The sequence below is a fragment of the Rhinatrema bivittatum genome, chromosome 3 (assembly GCF_901001135.1).
Source record: "Rhinatrema bivittatum chromosome 3, aRhiBiv1.1, whole genome shotgun sequence".
Lineage (NCBI taxonomy): Eukaryota > Metazoa > Chordata > Amphibia > Gymnophiona > Rhinatrematidae > Rhinatrema > Rhinatrema bivittatum.
Window position 1 is genome coordinate 14510886 of NC_042617.1, and position 27481 is coordinate 14538366.

At 47.5% G+C, this 27481-nt stretch overlaps 1 protein-coding gene across 1 annotated transcript in view; it reads left to right on the forward strand.

The window, feature by feature from the left end:
• Window positions 1–27481, forward strand: part of DNAH8 (dynein axonemal heavy chain 8) — a 1926251-nt gene that overhangs the window by 411990 nt on the left and 1486780 nt on the right. The window contains 1 exon segment of the mRNA XM_029592920.1: window positions 2390–2466. Within this exon segment, the coding sequence (XP_029448780.1) occupies window positions 2390–2466 (77 nt within the window).

Sequence of the window (27481 nt, forward strand, 5' to 3'; positions counted from 1 at the left end):
TATGAACTTTCTGGTATCTCAGACTCAGTTAATTGAGGATCATTCCTCTGGCATACTTCCTGCTCAGTTGCATTCTCCTCTATGTGCTCTTGCAACTCATGGTTGGTTTTGCCTTCAGCCAAGTTGCTGAAGGCAAAACCAACCTTCAGCTTTCAGCTCTTTCTAGAATGCCATCTCTCTAATGGTAGTGATGCAGACATGTAACTCAATCAGCTATTGTGCTCTGTTTGCTTCCACTTGTACTGGATCCAGTACTGGTTTTACATTCTGCTAGAAGGAATTTAGAAGCGCTTATTTTGCTTCTCAGTCCTCCCATGTGCCAAAGCCTGGTGTTTCAGGACAGTTTATTGCAGCTGCCTCTGTCCTTCCATTAGGCTCTGAATCAATGCATGGGTAATCCTTTCAGTCATGCTTCCACTTAGCTGAATTCTTGTGCCTAGTGCAGAGCCACTGCTTGCTGCTGAAGGCCATGCTTTGTGCATACACATAAACTCTGGCGGCTTCAGTGTCTGTAGAGACCACGCATTTCTTCTACACAATTTCTCTCTGATCGCTTATTTTAATTTGAAAAAAATTCCACTTAATTAGTTCTCTGACTCCAGTGAGCAGAGCTTGTCCCCTTATTCACTGCAAACCTAAATGTGTTTTCTCTTACAGGCCCCAAAGACCACTCTCTATTAATGGGAATTTTTTTTCTGTGCTCTTCTCTGAGCCAGAGTGCTTCAAAATCTCTGCTTTGTACCTCTAGCAACACTTTTCTTCTGTCCCAAACTTGTTTCCTTGGGTAGGGTACACACAATAAAGTTTTCTACTTTCATGTCCTCCTGTTGAAGACTTAGATTTTATTTGTGCTTTGGTAGAGAAAAATCAAACTTCTGACACCATATGTAGAATAGTCAAACACATTTTCTATCTAGAGTCAGGAACCATGCTGACTCCAGCCTTTCTTCATGCAACTTAACTTGACCTCTTAGAGAGGAAGCATAAGATTTTCACGTACCTAGTGAAAACTTACTTTGGCTCGTGATGAATGGAAACTTTTGCAGATATTGAGAAATCTCTCCATTGTGCAAAGCAGAGGTACTATGAGAAAGATGACAAACCTGGGAGATTGTTAGCTAGGGTGGTTAAGAAAAAGCAGGAAGCTTCTGCAAGTCATATGATTAGGGGAGATAGGGGACAGTTCTGTAATCATGCGATTGACATTAGTGAGGAGTTTAGGAAGTACTATGAAACTGTACTCTCCATTGGTTAATGTTTTAGAGGAGCTTATTTCAACCTTCTTGGACAGAATCTTGCTCTCCTGTCTCACTGCTCAGCAGGCTGAATGGCTTGTAGGCCCTATTACACAGCTGGAACCTTTACAAGCTTTTTCAACCCTACTGTCCGGAAAGTGTCCCAGTTCAAATGGTTTCTCAATTGAATTTTTTGGGGCAGCTTGGCCCTCTGTTGCTTGATCTTTTCAACACTTTAGAGGCTCCTAATGCTTTCTGTGAGTCTCTATGAGATGCGGTTATCACTGTATTCCCTAAACCAAGTAAAGATTCTTTAAAATGTGGCTCCTACCAGCATATATCGCTTATTTATTCATATATAAAACTTTTGGCTAAAATTCTGCAACTGAAGCGTGAAAAGTTATTTCCTGACCTGATTGAAGCAGAGCACACAGGTTTTATTAAAGATCGCTTTTCTATTTCTAACATTAGACCTTTATTCAATATTATTCGCCTAGCACGCTTACAGCAGATTCATAGTTTGGTAATCTCCCTTGATGCAAAAAGGGCCTTTGATAGGCTTTCTTCGTCTTTCCTATTTGCTACTGTAGGATAGCTGAGTAAATCTTCACTATTTGGAATCAGAAACCATACTGACTCCAGCCTTTCTTCATGAAACTAAACTTTATTACAAGATTCAAACACCATACTTTAGTAGACTGCCTACCTTCTTAGCAATGTAGTATATAATACCTTTTTCCCGAGAGGGTAAGGAGCTCCTGCTTCTGGAGATGTGAAGCTTCCTGATCCCAGCTGGGCTCATTCACTTATCCTGCTCCAGCACTGTCCCATCCACAAAGCTCTCTCTTCCTGTAGGAATTAAGGTGGACCAATAGATTCCTCATCCAGCATAGGTTAAGGAAGGGAAATAGTGCCTGTCCTTCACAGACTACTGCAGAGAATGGTGAGAAGAGTGAGAGATCTGGGACAGTGAATGTAGCCCTGGAACTGTGTCCCATGTATTAGGGACCTCAAACCAAGAGGGGTTACATTAATATTATCTTTAAGTTATTTTAGTTTTTATTGGCTATTTTTGACTTTCAATCTCAAAAATTGTGCTCTAAATATTCTCAATTATTTATTGATTAATTTATTTTAAATATGTTTTATGTTAGATTCAGATGCAGACATTTATGAATTCCAGTTTTGAAAGACATTTATCTTCCCAACAAGCACTTAATCTACTGCAAAGGTACTGGCAAATATAATAAAATATTCTGGTCAAAAATCAGTAATCAGTTATGTATTCTTCCATTTCACTAAATATTTTGAAATCACTGAAGAGCAGTAATAATGTGCGTTCTTCTGTTTTTCACTAAGTACAATGTAATAGAATATAATTGGTTAACGCAGTATCTTTTTTTCAGTTTCAGTTAATTCAGTTTGATTGACTGCCGTTCTATATAGTATCGTCTTTTATATAAATATATGTTTCTCTGATGTCAACCTACTTTGAATCTGTGAAAATGTGTGCATTTTCAGGTGAATTTTGAAAAAATGCATGCATAAAAAATATCACTTGTGTGTGTTAAATGGCACAGAAGCGAGTTTATGCTATTTTAAAAATCGCAGCATATGTATGTAAATCAAGGATCGCGAGTAAGTCTTTTACTTGAGTATATTTACTGCTGCTCAAGTCCTAGTGTAAGGGATCGTAAACATCTCAAAAGTGAAAAAAAATATTTCAGACTGATGAGCTGGGAGGGACTTTGAGTTGCAGCTGGACTGGAAGAACAGGTAGACTAATTGGTAAAACTGGTTATTTTTGTGGCAGGACTCCTCCCAGTCCACCACTAAATGCCCTTAGTGTCCATTTTAGATAGAAATACACTCTTGAGCTTTCCATCCCTCTCACCCACCTCCCACTAAGGACATCTGGTATTGGTTGCTCTTTGCTTTATAACTTGGCCATTTTGTGAGGCTAGAATCAGTTCAGGACAGACATAGAGCAGTAAGGATGTCTGTTTTTCCCTCTCTGGTGAGGTCCCTCTGCCTCATCAGTTTTTTTGCTTTTTGAGAGGAGTCTCCTCTGTGCACTTCCTGCCAGAGGGTCTCTTGGAGTTTAGTTACCGAAAGGATCTCTTTGTGATGGAACCCCTGCGGGACTCCCACCTCAGGGCTAAAGACCAGTGAACCCATTGACCACATGAATGTTGCAAGCACCTGTGACAGCAGAGCCCCAGTCTGGGAAGATTTTTGACTAGGAAAACATTTTCTCCCAGGACAAGCAGGATGGTAGTCCTCACAGATGGGTGACATCATCAGATGGAGCCTGTCACGGAACACTTTTGTCAAAGTTTCTAGCACTTTAACTGGCACACTGAGCATGCCCAGGATGCCACTAACCCTATGGCCACAAGGGATCCCTCTTCAATCTCTTTTTTTCCGTGCAGCAGTTGCCTCGATGTTACTGGAGCTCCGTGAGAGTTTTTTTCTCACACTTTCCTTCACAGAAATTTTTGAAGTTTATCTTCGACTCCTTCCCTGTCCCGGGGTCCCCCATCACGTGCCGACTCCTCCGACACTCAGTGAGTCCATTCTGCGTTTTTCTGTGGTCGGTTCCTGGTGGTCTACCTTCAGTGACCGAAAGCCACTGACTGCATGCCACCCTTTTTTCGAACATGGCGACCGGTTTTAGGAAGTGCCCTGAGTGCATGCGGACGATGTCCATAATAGACCCACACAACGTTTGTGTCCTGTGCCTCGGGCTTTCCCACGACATCCATTGGTGTCTGAGTTGCGCCCAGATGACCCCCAAATGCCGGCACGCCCAACTGGAGAAGATGGAGCACTTGTTTGGATCCAAGCGCTCTGCTCCATCGGCCCCGGAGCAGGGTGCACTGAGTCAAGGGGGTCCATCTTCCTCGGACCCCTCTCCGTTGATGCCCCATCAAGAGGACCGAGGAGCGGGAGACTGCCCGTCCCTGGCATTGACTCACTCCAAGGCCTTTGAGTCATCGTCCTCGGTGCCAGAGAAGGACCGGGCCGAGCCGAGCATTGTGGAAAACATAGCCACCGGCACCGACGTGTATTGCTATCCGGTGCCGGCACCGACACCGGAGCGGCATCAGTCTCGGCTGAGCCACCTCCAAAGAGGGCCCGGGGAGAGGAGCCCCCATCCTCCTCTGCACGCGGGACCCCAAGGTGTTCCCCACTGACATCGGTGCCGGGCGCTGTGTTATCCACACCTACCTTTAGGGAGGAGTTGGACCATGTAGTCCAACGGGCAGTGGACTACATGGTCCAACGGGCCATGTAGTCCACTGCCATGTAGTCCACGCCATGTAGTCCACTGCCATGTAGTCCACTGCCATGTAGTCCACTGCCATGTAGTCCACGGGCGCCTGTGGCGAATGGAAGCCCTTTGGGGCTTCCATTCGCCACAGGCGCTGGCTCCCATACCGGCACAGGAACTGACGCCCTCGGTATTGGCACCACTATTTGAGTGCTTGGACACCCTCTTTGGTGCCCTACCATTGCAACCCGTTCCATTGGGTCCTTTGGTACCGAGCAAACCACAGATGCCTACCCTGGTCTCGATTCTGATTCTGGGTTCCTCGGAGGAAGAAGATGTGGCCCCTGGCCGATCCAATGCCGGAACCCATTCCAGGGCTGTCAGGACTACTGGTGCCTCGGCGCCCCTCCCTGATCCCGGTGCCCTCTGTGCTGGCGCCGCCTGCTTCGGTTCCTGCGCCGCCTGCCTCGTTGCCACTTCACTATCCATTGGTGCCACCTTCCCATTCCCTCGGGTCTGGCTTTTTCCCTCCATCTGGAGGTCCGGTGGGTGAAGAGGAGCCTCCCTATGATCCACGATGCCTCCTCTGACCATTCCTCATAGGTTTTGGAGCCCTCACCCCGGAAGAGAAGCGGCACTCCCCTCCAGAGGACCTCTCCTTTGCCAGTTTTTTCAGGGAGGTGTCTGAGACTATTCCTTTCAAACTTCTAATGGAGGAGGATGCTAGACACAAAATGTTGTAGGTCCTACACTTTGTGGATGCCACAAAAAAGGTTATGGGACTCCTGGTGCACGAGGTTCTCCTCGACCTCTTGCACCGCCTTTGGGAACACCCAAGTACAGTGCATCCGATCTACAAGAAGACCAATGCAACCTACCTCATACAGCAAACCTTGGGGTTTCAAAAGAGCCAATTAACCCACCAATCTGTGGTTGTGGAATCAGCCAAGAAGAAAGCTAAAAGGACCCATCCTCACTCCTCTGCCCCTCCAGGAAAGGAATAGAAGGTGTTGGACACCTTAGGCCGCAGGGTGTTCCAAGGGTCTATGTTAATTGCTCGCATAGCAGCGTACCAACTTTATATGACCTAATACATTAGGAATCTCTGGAAACAAGTCCAGGAATTCTCAGAAACCTTGCCACAGCAGTTCCAGGAGGGCTTGGCCTCCATCCTCCAGAAAGGATTGGAGGCTGGAAAACATGAGGTCAGAACAGCCTTTGACTCTTTTGAGACAGCATCCAGAGTCTCGGCAGCGGGCATTAGTGCCAGGCGCTGCGCCTGGCTGAAGGCCTTGGACCTACGCCCAGAGATGCAGGACAAATTGGCTGATCTCCCCTGTACAGGAGAAACCTGTTTGGTGACAAGATTCAGGTCGCAGTGGCTCAGCTCAAGGACCATCACAAAACCCTGCGTCAACTGTCCACTACTACCCCTTCCGCAACCCATAGGGGCCCATGTAGGAATACCAGGAAACAATTTTACAGGCAACGGAGGTATTACCCTCCTGCATCCGGTACTCGTATAGCCTGGTCCTCTTATAGAGCCCAGCCTCATCAGCAGAGGGCTCCTAGAGCGCAGCCAGCTCCCCAAGCTGAACCTGCAGCGGGTTTTTGACTCGCATCCAGAGAGCAGCAGCCCCCCCCCCCTTGACCACACCACCCAATTCACCCGTGGGAGGCTGCCTGTGTCACTTTGCAGTCAATTGGCACCCAATCACTACCGACCAATGGGTATTGTCCATCATCACCCACGGTTACCACCTAAATCTCCTCACTGTACCCCCATACTTCCCGCCCGCCCCAGCGTGGAGTCTGAGCGATCACACAGCACTCCTCGAGTCAGAACTCGAGGAGTGCAACCCAGAGCCGTAGAACCGGTTCCCAAGGCTCAGCGGGGAGGGGGTTCTACTCCCGCTATTTTCTTATCCCAAAGAAGACCAGCGGCCTCCATCCTATCCTCAATCTTTGGGCCTTAAACAGGTTCCTCCGCAAGGAGCAGTTCAGAATGGTGTCCTTGGACACAGTGCTCCCGCTTCTACATCAAGGGGATTGGCTCTGCTCTCTGGATCTACAAGACACTTACACCTATATCGATATCTTTCCTCCCAATCACAAATATCTGCGATTTGTAGTGGGACACCGACACATCCAGTACAAAGTACTGCCGTTCGGCCTTGCCTCGGTGCCTCGAGTGTTCACCAAGTGCCTGGCAGTCGTAGCAGCACAGTTGCGCCACAGGGGCATCCATGTCTTCCTGTATCTGGAAGATTGGCTCCTCAAAAGCCCGTCCAGAGAAGGAGCCCTCCACTCCCTCCACCTGACCATATGACTTATCCAGTCACTGGATTTTCTGGTAAAATACCCGAAATCCTACTTGACTCCACCCCACCAACTTTCCTTCATCGGAGCAGACCTAGACACCAGCGTGGCCAAGGCGTTCCTCCCCAGCGAACACACAACCACACTATCCAACTTGGCCAGCTCCATTCGCCACTGGCGGACAGCCTCCGCTCGCCTGCTGCTCATGTTGTTAGGTCATATGGCATCAACAGTCCACGTCACCCCAATGGCCCACCTAGCCACGAGGGTCACGCAATGGACTCTGAGGTCTCAGTGGAATCAAACCACTCAGAAACTCTCAGCAATTATCCAAATAACTGACCAGCTTCGACTATTCCTCGCTTGGTGGATGCACAAGTCCGATTTTCGCAGGAGGCTTCCCTTCCAACCACCGGCTGCTCAGGTGACCTTGAGTATGGATGCCTCCAGCCTAGGCTGGGGAACCCATGTCAACGACTTGCAAATGCAAGGGGTGTGGTCTGGGGCTGAAGTGGCCTGCCAGGTCAATTTTCTGGAACTCTAGGTGATGCCTTTCCAACAAGGTTATTTTAATCCAGACGGACAACCAGGTAGCCATGTGGTACCTGAACAAGCAGGGGGGCACAAGCTCTTACCTGCTCTTCCAAGAGGCAGCGCAGATTTGGGCCTGGGCCCTGTCGCATTTCATGCTACTGCGAGTCACCTACCTAGTGGGCACAAAGAATGTGATGGTGAACCGCCTCAGCCGGACTTTCCAGCCCCACTAGTAGTCCCTAGATCCCTCGGTCGCGAGCAGGATCTTCCACCGGTGGGGTCAACCAGACATCTATCTCTTTGCTTCCTACCACAACTGCAAAGTGGACCAATTCTGCTCCCTACACAAGGACCAAAGGACACCAGCTGTGGATGCCTTTGCCCACTCCTGGAGTGCGGGCTTGCTATATGCATACCCTGGGATTCTGCTCATAAGCAAGACTCTCGTGAAGCTACAACTGGACCGAGGCTCAGTGAACCTCATAGCCCCATACTGGCCACATCAAGTCTGGTTTCCCATACTCCATGACCTCTCGGTCCAGGAGCCCATTTGCCTGGGCATGGCGCCCGATCTCATCACACAGGATCAGGGCAAATTGCACCATCCGAACCTCCAGTCCCTGTCCCTGACAGCCTGGAAGTTGAAAGGTTAGTTTTACAATCCCTCAACCTTTCTACTAATGTCTCACAGGTCCTAGTAGCATCATGAAAGCCTTCTATGCAGAAGTCTTATTGGTCAGAGATTCCACTTTTTCTTGCCCCACACTGAGGCTTTTGGACTTTCTCTGGTGTCTTTCGGAGTCCGGTCTACAGACCAGCTCAATTCGGGTACATCTGAGTGCCATTAGCACATACCACCGAGGGGTGGGTGATACCCCAGTCTCGGTGCAACCCCTAGTAAAGTGATTCATGATAGGCTTACTACAACTAAAGCCTCCGCTACACCCTCCTGTTGTGGCATGGGAACTCAACATAGTGTTGAAATGGCTCATGTGAACTCCGTTTGAACCCCTGCGCTCCTCTGAGTTCAAGCACCTCACTTGGAAAGTCATCTTTCTTGTAGCGGTTACTTCTGCTCGCAGAGTCAGTGAGCCTGCAGGCCCTGGTAACCTATCACGACAGGGTGGTACTGCACACTTACCCCAAGTTCCTGCCTAAGTTAGTTACGGACTTCCACCTAGATCAGTCCATTGTTTTACCCACTTTTTTCCCGAGGCCACACTCACACCCAGGTGAACGGGCTTTGCATAGAAACATAGAAAAGTGGCAGAAGAAGACCAAACAGCCCATCCAGTCTGCCCAGCAAGCTTTCGCACTTTTTTTCTCTTATACTTATCTGTTACTCTTGGCTCCTAGTAATCTTTTTTATTCTATTTCCCTTCCACCCCTGCCACTAATGTAGAGAGCAGTGTTGGAACTGCATCTAAGTGAAATAGCTTAATTAGTTAGGGGTGTTAACCACCGCAATAAGCAAGCTACACCCATGCTTATCTGTTTATCCAGACTATGTAATTCAGTCCTTGTTTGTTGTTGCCTGAATATAGATCCACTTATCCCAGGCAAGCAGGATGCTAGTCCTCACATATGGGTGACATCACTGACGGAGCCCTAGTGCGGGAAAACTTTCTGTCAAAGTTTCTAGAAACTTTTGACTGGCCCTGTGAGGCCACTGAGCATGCCCAGCATGCCATGATATTCTCTGCCACAGGTGTCTCTCTCCAGTCTTCGTTTTTTCCGCGCTGCTGTAGGCATTGTTATGAAAGTGGACCCCTGTTTCGAGGTAATCAGCTATCGTCGAAGGGCAAGGCCGCTGGACAGGAGGAAGTTGAATGAAGACTTCACCCTGGAAGCATGCAACCCCCCCAGGAGGAGCCTGTAGGGATCCGTCCGCTGGGACTTAGGAGACTCCTCTGAAGACTGAAGAAAGGTCTGGATGCAGGCACCTCCTGCAGGTCGTGGGTTCCAGACAGCTGGCGCCTCCAGCAGGTCATAGCAGTCTGAGGACGGAATTGTAGAAGAGTCCAAAGCCGGTCCGGGGGTTCGGTACACAGATGAGGTCAAAATCTAGTCCAGGGTCTAAGCAGGAGAATGGGCCAAAGCCATACAAGGATCTAGCCAGGAGAAGGGTCCAACACCGTACCAGGATCAAGCCAGGAGAAGGGTCCAACGCCGTACCAGGATCAAGCCAGGAGAAGGGTCCAACGCCGTACTAGGATCAAGCCAGGAGAAGACACGTCCACCAGTCCAGAAGTCAGAAGCGAAGAATCAATCCACGGAGCAGGGAAGCAGAGCGGGACGAAGAACCAGGAACAGAGAACACAGGAGCAAATTCAGGCAGGAACCTCAATACCAAGGCAAGGTCTGAGAACCAGACCTTGCCTTAAATACAGGATGTTGGAGGCGGAGTTACTGAGAGGACCATGACAGTTTCCTGTCATGGTCCCTTTAAGAACAGTTTTTAGCCGCGCGCACGCGGCCCTAGAGGAAGTGATGGGGGCGGAGCCAAACCCCGAGGAGCCAGCCGGCCAGAACAGATGTGGCAGCGGCCGCAGGCGAAAGACAGAAGGGCAGCCTGCCCCGACTGACTCCCGAAGCCCCAGGTACTTATTTCCCTTGAACCCACCGGCCCGGTCTAAGCCGCAGTCCGCCATGACCGGCGGCCATGACACCCGGCCCCGGTCGCGGCTTGCCGCAGCCGGCGGTGCTAACAGGCATCGCAGATTAGGAGCCTTTGTGAGTCCCCTCACAAATTTGTGTGACTAAAAGTCATATATTTTTCTCAGAAATTCTCCCACATGGGATCTCTCTTGGTTTTCCACCGGCTGGTGAGTAAAATCTGTGTCTCATTTTACTCTCCGAGTAAAACTGTTTTTTTTCTCTCAGGATTTCTCTTTTGTCATCAATGGCTATTGATACAAAATGGCTACGGGATTTAAAAAATGTCCCGTTTGTAACCAGTAGAATGTCAATTACGGACCCACATCTCAAGTGTGTGATGTGTCTCGGGGAGAAACACAACGTCAATTCTTGTCTGAAGTGTGCAGAGATGACGATGAAAGGGAGGAAGGCCCGCCAGGAGAAGATGGAGTATCTGTTCCATCTGCAACTTCTACCATCTCCCTCGACTTCGACAAAATCGTCTCCAGCGGGGTCTCCAAGTGTGTACTTTTCAAAAAGCGCCATCTGGAAGGATCAGGGGACCATCCTTCGCCGACGTCGTCGATAGCATCGGTTAAATCAGTCGGCGAACACCACTCAAAGCATCGACATCGACACTGACGTCCATCGGCATCGGAATCACCTCTCTCCCCAGGAGAATCGAGCGCTAGGGATGTGAATCATGTGCCCAATCGTTTTAACGATTGGGTTCGGCTGGAGGGAGAAAAAAATCTAATCGGTAGAGATGTGAATCGGAATCAGTTCCGATTCCGATTCACATCGTTAATTTTTTTTAGTGAGGCCAAAGCCGATAAAAAAAAAACCCCACCCGACCCTTTAAAAGTGCCCCCTTAGCTTCCACCACCCTCCTGATCCCCCCCAAAACATTTTAAAATTACCTGGTGGTCCAGTGGTGGTCCAGGGAGTGATCTTCCGTTCTCGGGCCGTCGGCTGCCACTCATAAAATGGCGCTGATGGCCCGATAAAAAACCCCCCCACCCAACCCTTTAAAAGCGCCCCCTTAGCTTCCCCCACCCTCCCGATCCCCCCCAAAACATTTTAAAATTACCTGGTGGTCCAGTGGTGGTCCCAGGAGCGATCTCCCGTTCTCGAGCCGTCGGCTGTCACTAATAAACATGGCGCCAATAGCCCTTTGCCCTTACCATGTGACAGGGTATCCGTGCCATTAAAAATGGCGTGGGCCATGGCCGGTACTCCTACCATGTGACAGGGGCCGGCCAATGGCACGGATACCCTGCCACATGGTAAGGGCAAAGGGCTATTGGCGCCATGTTTATTAGTGGCAGCCGACGGCCCGAGAATGGGAGATCGCTCCTGGGACCACCACTGGACTACCAGGTAATTTTAAAATGTTTTGGGGGGATCGGGAGGGTGGTGGAAGCTAAAGGGGCGCTTTTAAAGGGTTGGGTGGGGGTTTTTTTTATCGGGCTATCGGCGCCATTTTATGAGTGGCAGCCGACGGCCCGAGAACGGGAGATTGCTCCCGGGACCACCACTGGACCACCAGGTAATTTTAAAATGTTTTGGGGGGATCGGGAGGTTGGGGGAAGCTAAGGGGGCGCTTTTAAAGGGTCGGGTGGGTTTAGGGGTTGTTTTGGTGTGCCGGTTTTCCCACCCTCCCCCCAAATAACTCCCTTTAGTGGACACTATTCCGATTAACGATTTTTTCACGATAATGGGGGGAATTTTTATTGTATCGCACTCTTTAACGATTTTTGACGATTTAAAAAATATCGGACGATATTTTAAATCGTCAAAAAATGATTCACATCCCTATTGAGTGCAAAACGGCCACGGACCCAGGAAACACCCGTTCCTTCAACGCCTGGGCCTGTTCAACAAGAGACGCCGATTGCTGCACCTCCACAGGGCTCTGTGGATGATATGCCAGCGCAGCTTCCGCCACCGCATACAACTGCTCTGCCCTCACCAGTTGTAACACCGGAATTGTCTGATTTTATCAGAGAAGCAGTCCTTCAGGCACTTAAGGAACAACAGCTTACTCCGGTGCCTTCAGCGCCGGTGCCTTCTGCACCGATGCCGGTAACCATACCGATGCCAGTGATCACACCGATGACGGTGTCATCACCGATGCCGGTGCCTACACCGAAGTTGGTGTCTGCATCGAAGCTAATCCCTGCATCGACACCGTTCTTCGCACCGATACCGACGGTTCCATCAATGCCGATACCGTCAAAATTTTTGAAACCTCCACTGGGGCAACCATCGATGCCATCACCGATGCCAACCCCTATGCCTTCAATGCCGATGCCAACCAGGGACCTGGAACGACCAGAAATGGCACTTTTTCAGCTTCTTATGGAGAGATTAGAAAAAGTGGTCGATGCCCTTCCTCCAAAACCATCAGAGGACACTTCTGCAGACATACCCTCTGATGATCCGCTACCAGGACCTTCAGGGCTCCATCATCCACCGAGATCCTCCCCACTATCTCCATATCGGGGTGATCCAAATGACACCTGGGATGATACCCACACAGATACATCATCTGAAGACTTTATGTTGGAGCCCTCACCTCCAGATCAAAGGAAAAAGTCTCCACCAGAGGATTTATCCTTTCTCACAGGACAAGCAGGATGGTAGTCCTCACAAATGGGTGACATCATCAGGATGGAGCCCTGTACGGAAAACTTTTCTGTCAAAGTTTCAACAAGCTTTGACTGACACTGGCACACTGGGTGCACTGAGCATGCCCAGCCTGCAATTATCCCTGTGAGCCACAGGTGTCTCCCTCAGTCTTCTTTTTTCCGCTCTGCAGTCAGCATAGCGGTTGGAGCTCTGTGAGGATTTTTTAACTAATTACCTCATGGAAACACTTAACTTTTCACTTCAAAAAACACTTTTCCCTGCACAGGTCTCCCTCCGCGTACGTTTTTACGACGCTCGGTGAGTACTAATTCTTATTTTTCAGTCGGTTCCTGTCACTATCTTAAGGCTGTTAACTGACTGAAGCCTTCCCTTCCCCCATTTTTCAGTTAGCTTTAAACAGCTTGCGAGTATCTCTGTGACACTCTGCTTGCTTATGCTAGTGGGGTAGGGATTTTTTCCTTAACTTTAGGACCTCTGTAGCTTCAAGTCCTTCGTTCCCTGGTACCCTCACGCAGTCGATACCCTATCGCTACACCGGTACCCTCCTAAACCGCCCTGGGCTTTTATATGTCATCAGCGCCCCTCCCCCCACGGTGCCCTGATGCCTTTATCCATGTTTTTTTTTGCTTTTCAGTGCTACCAGGCTTTTTTCCTCCTACGCACTGTTTTTTTCCTTGGGCTTCCTCGGTGCCGTCCCTACCCGGATGCATGCCATTGACGCACACGCTGTTAGTCACTGCCATGCATACTCGGGTCGCCGCCATCGCTGCCCGAGACACTTTTTAACGATCCCAGGGTCACTTCATCGATGCCACCCCCCCTTTTTGGGGATGCCATCGATGCCCCATCCTCCCCACCGATGTCCAGCCCTTTTCCATCGGTGGGCATCGGTGCCACATCGATTCGTCGGTGGGCATCGATGCCGTATGGTCCCCATCGGTGGACATCGGTGCCGGATGGTCCCCATCGATGGACATCGGTGCCGGATGGCTTGTCCGTCGATGGTATTGGTGCCGGATGGCCGTCCGTCGATGGCATCGGTGCCAGGTCCTTTTGCATCGATGGACACCGATGCCCAGGTGTTTCATCCATGGGCATCTATGTTAGAATGCATCCATCGAGGGCAGTCGATGCCAGGCTGCTCCCATCGGTGAAATTCGATGCCCAGGTGGGTCCCATCGATGGGTATCCATGCCGGCTCGATTCCGCGGATGGGCGTCGATGCCACTGCCAGCCTTATGGCTGGCATCGATGCCCATGTCGATTCCAGGACTGGCGTTGATGCCGGGATGGAATTCATCGACTGGGAGATCCATGCCATCGATTCCATACGTGCCCATATCGATGCCACCGACACACATGTCTGGGGCACCGATACCATGTACACTTAGAAATCTGAGTCTGTCCAAATCGATACCGTCAACGTCTGTGGCCCTATAGTTGATGCCCGTGGCCATGCCACAAAAGGCATAAATGCCCGCCTCCATGCATCGATGCCCTCGACACCTACGTTTTCCTTCGGTGTCCTTGACGCCCTATCAATTCGACTTCGACTCAGTCGATGCCGGTATCTTTTTCAATAACGGCAATGTTTTTCGATTATTCGATTCCACATCGTTTCAAAGATACCTATACCAGTGCTGTCAGTGCCCGTCACTGTCATCATTTTCCTGGCCAGTCATCGACAATTTCATACCCATTTTGATGATATCCTCGAAGCCCCTTAGGTTGCCTTCAATATCGTCAATACCGACATAGCACCGCCACATAATACCCTCGCCTCCTCACATTGCTCCACGCTTTGGGTTCTTTTTTAAGCCCCGTATTAGCTTAAGACACTCCATTGTGTCAGGAGCAGAGCAGGCGTGCGGACAGTTCATCATCGATCGCCTTCCAGGACGACGAGGGCTTCCATCTCGGCGCTGGGGAAAGACCGGGCCGAGCACCGTGGCACCCATCATCGCCGACATCGTGATCGTCCGCCGCTGACGCCATCCAGCACGTCGGTGCCATCCTTCTCCAGGCTGGACAACGCTCGGGCAGAGCAACATCACCACTGCCATCAGCACTGTTCCTACAGTTTTGGCAGTCCTTGGTGATCCAGAACTTTCGGATCCAGGTCCGACGGCTTCTGCATTGGCGTCACGACACATCGAGCCGCTGCGACGAGGGAAGGGAACATGAGTTCCGTTAGGGCTCCCCTGTTCCTGGCGTGCCCCACCGTCAAGTGGTGTGGGACTGTGGCCATCTGTTACACTTAGCAGTCTAAGCGCCAATCACGCCTGGCCTGTCTCCTCTGTACCTGTGCCACCATACCGGGTTTCAGTGTGAGATGGACGTTTACGTCCCCGGCCTTACCCTCGAGGACTCCAGAGACCGACGGAGTCAACAGTCTTCACCGGCTCGTCTTGCGGCGATCCACGTCGGATGGTAAGTACCTGCTTCGGCGGCATTCCCATAGAGTTGTGTTCTCCCATTCGGACCGTGGTTCGAAAAGTTCTGGGTCATGTGCCTTAGGAGCTGTATTAGTGTCACATATCGCTATGTTAGCTATGTTAGCCACAATACCAGGAGAACCCCTCTATCTTCTTGGGATTGCAGCAGGGCTTCTTCTCTTGTCAGTAACAAGTCCCTGTGCCGACCAATGCTCTGACTCTTGGTTCCCTCCCAACCAAAGTTCCAGCTGCATTGGCTGATCTGCTAAACATGAGATTCAGCAACCATTGCCCCATGTACAAGTCCACCTTGAAGCCTGGCCACAGGTCTCAGTGTCTCCTTGTACAGCATACAGAAATGCGGGTACCACTTACCGCTCACACTCCTGCGGGAGCCTACATGATATCCTCCATTGGGACACCTCCTGGTCTCCCTTCTGGTCAGATATCAGAGCGGCCACCCCACCTTGTACCAAAGTCCCGGTACACTCCCCCAGGCGCTACGAAGTGCAGAGGGGAGAAGGGAGGGGGGTTGGGGAGTTTTAATTGCACTATTTTTTCTTTTAACAGAAAATAGTTACTCTCCGCACATCCTGGACCTAAGAAACTCCAACTTTCTTTAGAAGTCACAGGTACAATGGTATCTTTGGTTACCATCACTCCATATTGCAGTAAGTACATTATTTTAATGTTTCTATGTGCTTTATGATGAGTCAACATTACAACCCCAAGCTCTGCCGTTGGCACCTGCTTCGGTAAGTGAACTGTCTCTTGCATCATGGTGAATGCTGTTTTCTCTGCGGAGTGTAACATCATTCACTTTCCTTGCATAGACTACTGCTAACCACTTTCAGTACATGCAATGAGCTCTCACTTTTTTCATGACTCACTAAGCGAGGAGTAGCTGGCTTGTTACGGCGGTTACTACCCCAAACCAAATGTGCCTGATACTTCACTTTCAATGCATATCCAGCATGGCTCTCTGCTTCTACAGCAGGGGAGAAGTAAAAAAAAAACCAACAAGAGCTGTACAACATAGTCTAGGTAAAACAAATAAGCATGGGTGTAGCTTGCTTATTGCGGCGGTTACTGCCCCTACTACCCCTAACTAATCAAGCTAGATATTTCACTTGCATGCAGCTCCATCACTGCTCTCTACATTAATGGTGGGGGTGGAAGGGGAATAGAACAAGGAGCTAAGAGTAACAGATAAGAATGAGAGAAAAAATGTGTGAGGCTTGCTGGGCAGACTGGATGGGCCATTCGGTCTTCTTCTGCCGTCATTTCTATGTTTCTATGTTTCTATGTTTCTATTTACTAACTGGGATTACTGTCACTGCCATAAATCCCTTCTGTAACACTTCTGGACACCACAGTCTTAAGACCCTCTTGTCCAGCATGCGCACAGACATTCTGATACATTCGTATATGTCCCTGTGCATATTTTCCATAACCTCAGCCCTTCAACTTTTCATGGTTGGGCTATGGGGTTTCTTCCCACTATGCATTTTTCTCATAATTCAAAACTGCTATGGGTTATATTCAGTGACATTCTATACTCAATGGACCTAAGTGGTTTCATTGCTTTCGTCCCTGATTCTTATCCCAGTTCGAACTAGGACCTAGTCTCCTTCGACTCATGCTCGCAATTCCTTAGGGTTATAAAGTTTCTCCTGAAAGCTTTCAACCCATTATGCGTCTATTGCACTCCAGCATAGTTTCTCATAAACGTCCTGGACGTTGCACCCATGAGTTATGCCCTTATGCCTTCCAATACTGCTTTTGCAACAATTCTTTGTGCATACAGACAGACAGCATAGGGACAATGTGCTTTCCAACTCATAAGCACGCATTACCTCTTAGCTGCTCTGCTAGACAGCTGCGCAGCTCTACCTTGGCCCTTGTTCACTTCATGCCTCCTTGGGCCACATATCTAAGAGATTTAATGAACGCTCTATCAGACCTTCTCCACGTAGGTTCTATCCTCTCGAATGGTCTCAATTACATGTGTACAGGGAAAATCTTTTCACGCTGAGTTAACTAAACTTTCCTCGGCATCTGCATCATTCCATACGATGCACAGGTTCTGTTCCCTGCACATGTTTCCTATGCGTTCCCTTAGATGCCTTTTCTTCCATCAAAGGCCTCTTCAATATATCTCTTCTGCTGCCTCTCGTAGCCAGCATTTTTTCTAATGTTGAACTGGGATGGGGTTCAGTATTCTTTTCCCCACTCCCTGACTGAGATCAGTATGCTTTCCCATACTTCTCAATCCATCATATCAGTAACCTTTTATTCTCTCACCAGTCAGTCCCAAATCATAGACTTACTGATGTTCTTAGGTTCTGGTAGCGTCACAAAACCTTCTAAACATAAATCTTGCCGTTTAATATGGCAGACTTTACCTCCTGACGCTAAAAAAAAAAAGAGAGGTATTACTCCTTTTACTTTTCCACCATTTTTTCTTACTCCCTCGGATTCTGTTCTCCAGACATCCTCCACATAGTTACACCTTTCTCTCAGTAGGTGTATCGTTTTGGGAGTTGGGTTCCCGTTTACGGTAAACCTCTCTGAGTCGGCTTACCATGGATTATCCACTGATCAAGCCACCTCTATTTCTCTAATCACGGAATGAACATATATATTTTCCTTATAAGTCTCATACATTCTACGTTTGAGCCTTTCCATTCCTCTCTTCCACAGTTTGGCAAGGGAACTTCTTTCCCTCTTAATGTCATTCCTGCCAGCAGGGTCCGTGAGTTATGCACTCTTTCCATACTCACCTGACTCGTTCCTCCGTCACTGAGTGGTTCAATGCATTCATCTTTCTATCCTTTTCAGGTAGATGTTGCATCTCTCTTTACTCAGGAAATACTCTGCCAATTTTTCCTAGCCTCTCTCTCTCGCCCTAGGGAGAGAGTGGGTTTTCCACATTCCTGGACAGTAATGCTGCGCTTACATTCTATCTACATTGCACTGCATTCCATGTGAATTCCACTTGACTCTTTCCTCCATGCAAGACTCAAGCTGCGACTTCCAGTGGCCACACAGATCTAATCCTTCTGACTAAGTGGTCTGTATTTCCTTTGCTACCAACAAGCAGACACTTCACTACAACACTGTGGGTATCCACATACTGTTGTTTCCGTCCTAGCCTTAACAGCTTCCCTTTGGTTACTGCTGCTTGTACTTTTTTATCAGGCTGCAGCCTGGAGTCCTCTCCATACCTTTGCAGCCTATTATTGCTTACATTGACTAGCCGGCATGCTCCATGTTTGGCCAGTCCGACTACTCTTACCTTTTCAATTCACTACCCAACATCCTTCCACGAACCCATTATGGTGTTGCGGATGCCCTCCGTTCCCATTTCCACCTCCGTCATTACGCTTTCGCGTGTCTGCGGTGTATCTGGTGCATTCTCGGGCATCCTCAGCTCGGTACTCACCCATTTGTGAGGACTACCATCCTGCTTGTCCTGTGAGAAAGCAAATGTTGCTTACCTGGTGTAACAGGTGTTCTCACAGGACAGCAGGATGTTAGTCCTCACGAAACCCGCCCGCCACCCCACGGAGTTGGGTCTGTATACTTTTATTTTAGTTTCGCTTGCGCTTTTTAGCTATAAGACGAGACTGAGGGAGACACCTGTGGCTCACAGGGATAATTGCAGGCTGGGCATGCTCAGTGCACCCAGTGTGCCAGTGTCAGTCAAAGCTTGTTGAAACTTTGACAGAAAAGTTTTCCATACAGGGCTCCATCCTGATGATGTCACCCATTTGTGAGGACTAACATCCTGCTGTCCTGTGAGAACACCTGTTACACCAGGTAAGCAACATTTGCTTTACCAGCTTCATTCAGGATATGGCAGATACCATACCCTTCAAACTGGTTGCAGAAGAGGACACCAGACAACAGACATTGGAGGTACTCCAATTTGTTGACCCTCCAAAGCAGGTATTAGCCATACCTATTCATGAGGTCCTCCTAGATCTACAACATCGACTCTGGGAGCACCCATGTTCTGTACCTGCTGTAAATAAACGAATGGACACTTCGTATCTGGTACAGTCTGTTCCTGGATATAAAAAATCGCAGCTCTCTCATCACTCAGTAGTAGTGGAATCTGCTCAAAAGAAGTCAAAGAGAATACGTCCACATTCTTCGACCCCCCCCCCCCCAGGGAAAGATCATAGATTTTTAGACTCCCTGAGTAGGAAGATATATCAAGGAGCTATCCTAAATACCAGAATTTCCTCCTACCAACTCTACATGACTCAGTATCAGAGGAATCTCTGGGAACAGATGCAGGACTTCACTACATCTTTACCACAGCAATACCAGGAAGCAGCCCAGGCCATCATCCATAAAGGACTTGAAGCTGGGAAGCATGAGGTCAGAGCTGCTTACTGGAGATGTGAATCGGTTCGGTTCCGGTTCCGATTCCAATCTTATAATTTTTATTGTCTGGCCTGATTGGTTTTTTGTTTATCGGCTGCGCCCGATCCGATAAACAAAAAACCCACCCTGACCCTTTAAAACTGACCCATTAGCCTCCCCCACCCTCCTGACCCCCCAAAAAATGTTTTAAAATTACCTGGTGGTCCAGTGGGGGTGCGGGGAGCAATTTCCCGCTCTCGGGCCGTTGGCTGCGCTAATAAAAATGGCGCCGATAGCCCTTTGCCCTTACAATGTGACAGGGTATCCGTGCCATTGGCCGGCCCCTGTCACATGGTAGGAGCACTGGATGGCCGGCGGCATCTTTAAAAATGGCATGGGCATGGCTGGCGCCATCTTTAAAAATGGTGCGGGCATGGCCGACGCCATCTATAAAGATGGCACCGGCCATCCAGTGCTCCTACCATGTGACAGGGGCCGGCCAATGGCACGGATACCCTGTCACATGGTAAGGGCAAAGGGCCATCGGCGCCATTTTTATTAGTGGCAGCTGACAGCCCGAGAGCGGAAGATCGCTCCCGGCGTCCCCAGTGGACCACCAAGTAATTTTAAAATGTTTTTGAGGGGGTCGGGAGGGTGGGGGAGGCTAAGGGGTCAGTTTTAAAGGGTCGGGGTGGGTTGTTTTTTATCGGGCCATCAGCGCCATTTTTATTAGTGGCAGCCGATGGCCTGAGAGCGGGCGATCGGTCCCGGGGCTTCCACTGGACCACCAGGTGTTTTTAAAACATTTTGGGGGGGTTTGGGAGGGTGGGGGAAGGTAAGGCATTAGTTTTAAAGGGTCGGGGTGGGTTTAGGGGTTGTTTTGGTGTGCCGGTTTTCCCGCCCTCCCCCCAAATAACTCCCGTTAGTGGACACAAACCCGATTAACGATTTTTCACGATAAATCAGGGGAATTTCTATTGTATCGCACTCTTTAACGATTTTTGACGATTTAAAAAATATCGGACGATATTTTAAATCGTCAAAAAATGATTCACATCCCTACTGCTTGCAACAGCTTCAAAACAGCTTCCAGGACAGCAGCTTCGGGGATTGCTGCTAGGCGTTGGGCATGGCTTAAGGCCTCTGATCTTAGACATGAAGTCCAAGATAAACTAGTCGATTTGCCATGTGCTGGAGACAACCTATTTGGTTCAAAGATCCAAGATGCTGTGGCACAACTGAAAGAGCATTCAGAAACCCTACGACAACTATCCCTAGTTTCACAGGAACCTGCTGCACAGCCATCTCGCTGTCGTACACGCCGTGAACCCAGACATCCATTCTACCGACAGAGACGCTACTACCCTCCAGCATCGAGGGGCAGGTCTACTAGGCCGCAACAACGTTCTCAGTCCAGGCAGATAAGAACTGCTCGGCCTCAGCCCCCGCCTCAGACTGGGCCAACTGCGGGGTTTTGAGGCCACAACCAGAGAACAAATCCATCTCCTCAACCCTCGAGCAGATCTACCAGTAGGAGGCCGGATATTCTACTTTTACGACCATTGGACAAACATAACAACAGACCAATGGGTACTGTCCACAGTCTCTCGACGTTACAAACTCAATTTCCTCTCAAATCCAACAGATTCTCCTCCGAGACCTATTTCTCTCAGCGACAATCACATAATTCAATTGCAAGTAGAATTATCCACCCTTCTGAAAGCCAGGGCTGTAGAGCCGGTACCCTGGACTCAACAGGGCAGAGGATTCTACTCTCGTTATTTCCTCATTCCAAAGAAAACCGGAGGCCTACTTCCCATCCTAGACCTCAGAAATCTCAACAAATTTCTAAAAAAAAGAAAAGTTCAGGATGGTTTCTTTAGGCACCATACTTCCATTTCTTCAAACAGGAGATTGGCTTTGTTCTCTGGATCTTCAAGATGCTTATGCTCACATTCCAATATTCCCTCCTCATCGCAAGTATCTGCGCTTCATGGTAGGTCATCAACATTTCCAGATCAGAGTACTGCCATTCGGACTTGCCTCTGCTCCCAGAGTATTCACCAAATGTCTGGCAGTACGAGCAGCACACTTACACAAAGAAAGTGGCCATGTCTTCCCATAGCTAGACGACTGGCTCATCAGAAGTCACTCTCAACAAGGAGCTCTTGCCTCTCTCAGTCGAACAATTACTCTACTTCACTCCATGGGCTTTCTCATCAATTATTAAAAGTCCCATCTCATTCCATCTCATCTTATTCAATTCATAGGAGCAGAATTGAACACCATCCTTTCAAAGGCCTTTCTACCAGAGGATCGAGCAGCTACACTTTCCCTATTGGCAAACTCGATCCATTCACAGAAACAAGCAACAGCTCATCAGTTTCTAACCTTACTAGGCCACATGGCCTCCACAGTTCATGTCACTCCTATGGCACGGCTCGCCATGAGGGTAACCCAATGGCCTTTAAGATCACAATGGATCCAAGCCATTCAACCACTGCATTCTCCAATTCAAGTAACCCATCAGCTGCAGCATTCTCTACTTTGGTGGGTGAACAAGGACAACTTGCGCAAGGTTCTACCCTTCCAACAACCTGTCCCACAGATAACTTTAACTACAGATGCATCCAACTTGGGTTGGGGAGCTCACATAGACAATCTCCAAACCCAGGGGACTTGCACAAAACTCGAAGCAACATTTCAAATCAATTTCCTGGAACTTTGAGCTATACGTTATGCGCTTCATATGTTCAAAGACTGCCTTTCACACAAGACTGTTCTTATCCAAACGGACAACACAGTAGCCATATGGTACATCAACAAACAGGGAGGACGGGCTCATATCTCCTTTGTCAAGAAGCTGCACAGATTTGGGGCTGGGCCCTGAACCATTCCATGTCCCTTTGAGCCACTTATCTGACAGGCATTCACAATGTAGTGACGGATCGACTCAATCGTCAGTTCCAACCACACGAATGGTCCCTGGATCCCTGAGTAGTGACCAGGATTTTTCAACGTTGGGGACAACCAACAATAGATCTCTTTGCGTCACATCTGAATCACAAAGTAGACAAATTCTGCTCTCTACACAAACAAAAGAACCAGCCAGGCAAGGACGCCTTTGCTCGTCCTTGGAACTCAGGCCTTCTATACGTGTATCCTCCGATACCACTCATAACCAAAACTCTTGTGAAGCTACAACAGGACAGGGGGACTATGATTCTCATATCTGTTATATTTTTGCTGGTTGTAATGTAAACCGAAGTGATAATTAATCTTGTTAATTGAACCTCGGTATATAAAAGTTATAAATAAAATAAATAAATATCTCCGTATTGGCCTCGACAAGTATGGTTTCCCACACTTCTAGACCACTCAGTCAGGGATACCATTCGCCTGGGTGTAGCTCCCACTCTCATAACTCAGGATCAGGGTCGGTTGCGCCATCCCAACCTTCAATCCCTATCCCTGACAGCATGGATGTTGAAAGCTTCATTTTACAACCACTCAATCTTTCAACTAATGTATCTCAAGTGCTTATAGCTTCACGTAAACTTTCAACATGAAAGAACTACTCTTTGAAATGGAAAAGGTTTACTTTGTGGTGCAGGAAAAAGAGTATTGATCCTTTCACCTGCCCCACAACTTCTCTACTAGACTACTTATACCATCTTTCAGACTCTGGTCTCCAGACTTCATCGGTAAGAGTCCATTTAAGTGCAATCTCAGCTTACCATAATAAGATGGGAGATGCACCAATATCCATACAACCTCTTGTCAGCAGGTTTATGAGAGGCTTAACTCAACCTAAACCACCAATTCGGCCACCAGTCACAGAATGGGACCTGAATGTGGTCTTAACAAGGCTTATGCGTTCTCCATTCGAACCCATGAATTCCTGTGATCTTAAATTTCTCACATGGAAGACTATCTTCCTCATAGCCATTACATCAGCTAGAAGGGTTAGTGAGTTACAAGCACTTGTCACGTACTCACCCTATACAAAATTCCTACATGACAGAGTGGTCCTCCGTACACATCCAAAATTCCTTCCCAAAGTAGTTACGGAATTCCACTTGAATCAATCCATAGTTTTACCCACATTCTTTCCAAGACCTCATTCTCACCAAGGGGAACGAGCCTTACATACCTTGGACTGTAAGCATGTGCTGGCTTTTTACTTAGACCGCACTGCAGTCCATAGGAAATCCACTCAACTATTCGTTTCTTATGATCCAAACAAACCAGGTAAAGCAGTGGGTAAACATACTCTATCCAATTGGCTAGCAGATTGTATACAGTTTTGCTATGAAAAAGCAGGCCTTCCTCTCCAAGGATGAGTAAAGGCACATTCAGTAAGAGCAATGTCAACCTCAGTAGCACACTATCGTTCAGTGCCAATTCTCGACCAAAGTAAAGCAGCAACATGGAGTTCTCTTCACACCTTTGCAGCTCATTACTGTTTGGACAAACAGGGATGGCAAGATTCAGCCTATGGACAATCTGTCTTAAAGAACTTGTTTCCAGTTTAATCCCAACTCCTTCTACATCCAATCTGCTGTGATCTTCAGCTGCCTCATTTTCACCAACAATACTTCACTGTTGCTTCACTACAAAATTTATTTATTTATTTATTTGTATTTTTCTATACCGGCATTCACGGAGTTCGTATCATGTCGGTTTACATAAAACAAGGGGTGAGAAATACATTATAACGTAAATAACTAATAACATAAGAGTATACATTAAAAGTAAAACAAGTGCATGGAAGAAGAAGTTACAATAAAACGGGGGTCATTCTAACTGGGATTAGAGTTAGAGGAAAGATAAAAAGTTTAACAAGAAGTAAAACATTGTAGTGATTGGTAGATAGTGACTGTTTCAGTTTAATAGGAAATGTTCAGTAATGCTGCATTTGATGGTAGTGAATCTTTAAGGGTCCGGAAATGCTTTCATGAACAGCCATGTTTTCAGTCTTTTCCTGAAGGTTAGAAGACATGGTTCCTGTCTTAGTTCTAGGGGGATGAAGTTCCACAGTGGGGGACCTGCTGTGGAGAAGGCCCGATCTCTCAATGTTATATGTTGGGTGGTATTGTTGTGTGGTACCTGTAGATATTCTCTATATGCTTCTCTGATGGGTCTGTTGGAGGAGTGTTTTTTAAGAGCTATTTGTAGATGGAGTGGAGCCAGTCCATGGATATTCTTGTAGATTGTGGTGAGGGATTTATGAATTATTCTGTAGTGGATTGGTAACCAGTGTAGGTCTTTAAGGACTGGTGTAATGTGATCTCTTCTTCTTTTGTTTGTTAGAATTCTTGCTGCGGTGTTCTGTATCATTTGGAGCAGTTTAGTATGTGATGATGGGAGGCCTAGTAGGATCGAGTTGCAGTAATCAATTTTCGCAAATATTATTGCTTGGAGCACTGTTCTATAATCATGGAAGTGAAATAGGGGTTTTATTCTTTTTAATACGTGCAGTTTGTGGAAGCAGTCTTTGGTTGTTTGGTTGATAAACGATTTCAAATTTAGCCGGTTATCTATGGAGACTCCTAAATCTCTTACTTTTGAGGTTTGCATGTTGGCTGGCGGGTTTGTAGTGATTTTGCAATTATCTGGAGAGATTAGAATGAATTCACTTTTTGATTGGTTTAGGATTAGATTTAAGCTGGATAAGAGCTCGTTAATTTCTTGAAAGCAATTTTCCCAAAGTTCTAGCGCTTTAGTGATGGATTCTTTGATGGGGATCACAATCTGGACGTCGTCGGCAAAAATGAAGTGTTTTAGGTTCAATTTGTTTAGCAGTTGGCAAAGCGGGAGAAGGTATAAGTTGAAAAGTGTTGGTGAGAGAGAGGAACCCTGAGGAACTCCTTGTGATGATGGGTATCTGGAGGATTCTTTGTTGTGGATTTTAACTTTGAAACCTCTGTTTTCTAGGAATGTTTTGAACCATGTTAGTGCTGATCCTGCAATACCGTTGTTCGCTAGTTGATTTAGTAATATGGCATGGTTCACAGTATCGAACGCTGCCGATAGATCCAATAAGATCAGTAGGAAGGCCTGTCCTTTATCGAGGCCCAAAATAATGTAGTCAGTCAGTGAGATGAGAAGGGATTCGGTGCTTGAGGCTTTTCTAAAACCGAATTGAGTGGGGAAAAGAATTTTGTGTTCTTCTATGTAATCTGCTAGTTGTGTGTTAACTAGTTTCTCCATCACCTTGGCAATGAAAGGCAGATTTGAGATTGGACGGAAGTTGTTAGGATCTTTGGGGTCCAAGTTAGGCTTCTTAAGTAGCGGTTTGATGGATGCTATTTTGAGGTCGTCTGGGTAGAAACCCTGGATGAATGAGCAGTTTATAATGTCTGCTAGGGTTTTGGTTATGGTGTCCGGGATTAGCAGTAGTAATTTAGACGGAATCTGGTCTAGTGGATGCGATGAGGGTTTCATTTTCTTAAGAAGAGTTTGGATCTCTGAGGAAGAGGTGAGTTCAAGAGATTGGAGGGAGATGTCTTTATTATGAAGAATGTAATTGCTGGTTGGTGTGCCGGTATTATGCTTTAATTGTGTTAGTAGGTTCGTGATTTTCTTACTGAAGAAGAGTGCCAGCTCATCAGCTTTTGTTTGAGCTTGGTTAGGTGGTATGTCAGGAGGGTTTGCCTGAGTTAGATTGGAGACAGATGTGAATAGCGCTTTGGAATCGAATATAATGTTATGAATCTTGTGTGCATAGAAGTCCCTTTTTGTTTTTAAAGTGGAGCTCTTGTATGATTGGAGGGCGAGTTTGTATGTAGAAAGTGTGGAGGGGGAAGGGGCTTTACGCCATTTACTTTCTTTTTGACGCAGGTCGAGTTTGAAGTTTTTAAGTTCATTTGTAAACCATGGCTGCCTTTTTGACGCACCTTGTTTGACTTTTTTTGTTATCCACGGACATAGTTTGTTTGCCACGGTTTCTGTTATGGAGGACCAGGAATTAACGGCTGCATTGGGTGATGTGAAGTCCATGTGTGAAAGTTCCGTGATTAGATGATTGCTGAGTTCATCAGAGGCGCATACTTTTCTGTAGAGAAATGAGTGTTGAGGGGCGTGATTATTGTTCATTTGGGTCATTGAGAAGGTGGTGGAGATTAAAGAGTGGTCTGACCAGGGAACTTTTTTGTAAGTGGGATGTACTGAATGTGTTATACCTGAGTTCACAAAGATAAGGTCCAGTGTGTGACCTGCCTTGTGGGTAAGTTCATTGATTATTTGTTTGAATCCCATTGCAGACATGGCTGTAAGAATGGTTTCGCAGCTGGTTGAGAGTGTGGGGTTATCAACGTGCAAAATGTGTGGGGTTATCAACGTGCAAAAGTGTGGGGTTATCAACGTGCAAAATGACTCAGCCTCTAGCTTGCTATTCTCCCATATGTGAGGACTAGCATCCTGCTTGTCCTGGGATAAATCAAAATTGCTTACCTTGTAATAGGTGTTATCCCAGGACAGCAGGATGTTGTCCTCACGAAACCCACCCGCCACCCCGCAGAATTGGGTATGTTATTTTTTATTATTATATTTTTGCTAAAGCTTATTGCTACATATCAAACTGGAGAGAGACCCCTGTGGCAGAGAATATCATGGCATGCTGGGTATGCTTAGTGACCTCACAGGGCCAGTCAAAAGTTTATAGAAACTTTGACAGAAAGTTTTCCCACACTCCACACTCCACACTCCTTCAAAAAGAAACTTAAAACCTGGCTCTTCCAGCAAGCTTACTCCATCACACCCCCTATTACATAAATCCCCCCTACGAATGTTACCCTACCAATGTTACTCTGATATCCTGGTATGAACGCCTTTATGCCTGCCGATTTTGTACTGTGCACTAATCTGTATATAGTTATTGTTATAGTTCAATCCCATAGCATATACCCATAGCATCTAATCATTGATGTGTGTTTTATGTAAGGGCTCCTCCCAAAAATTATTTATATGTTGCCTAGTTCACTATGTTATCTGTTATATGTAAGGGCTCTGCCCAATGG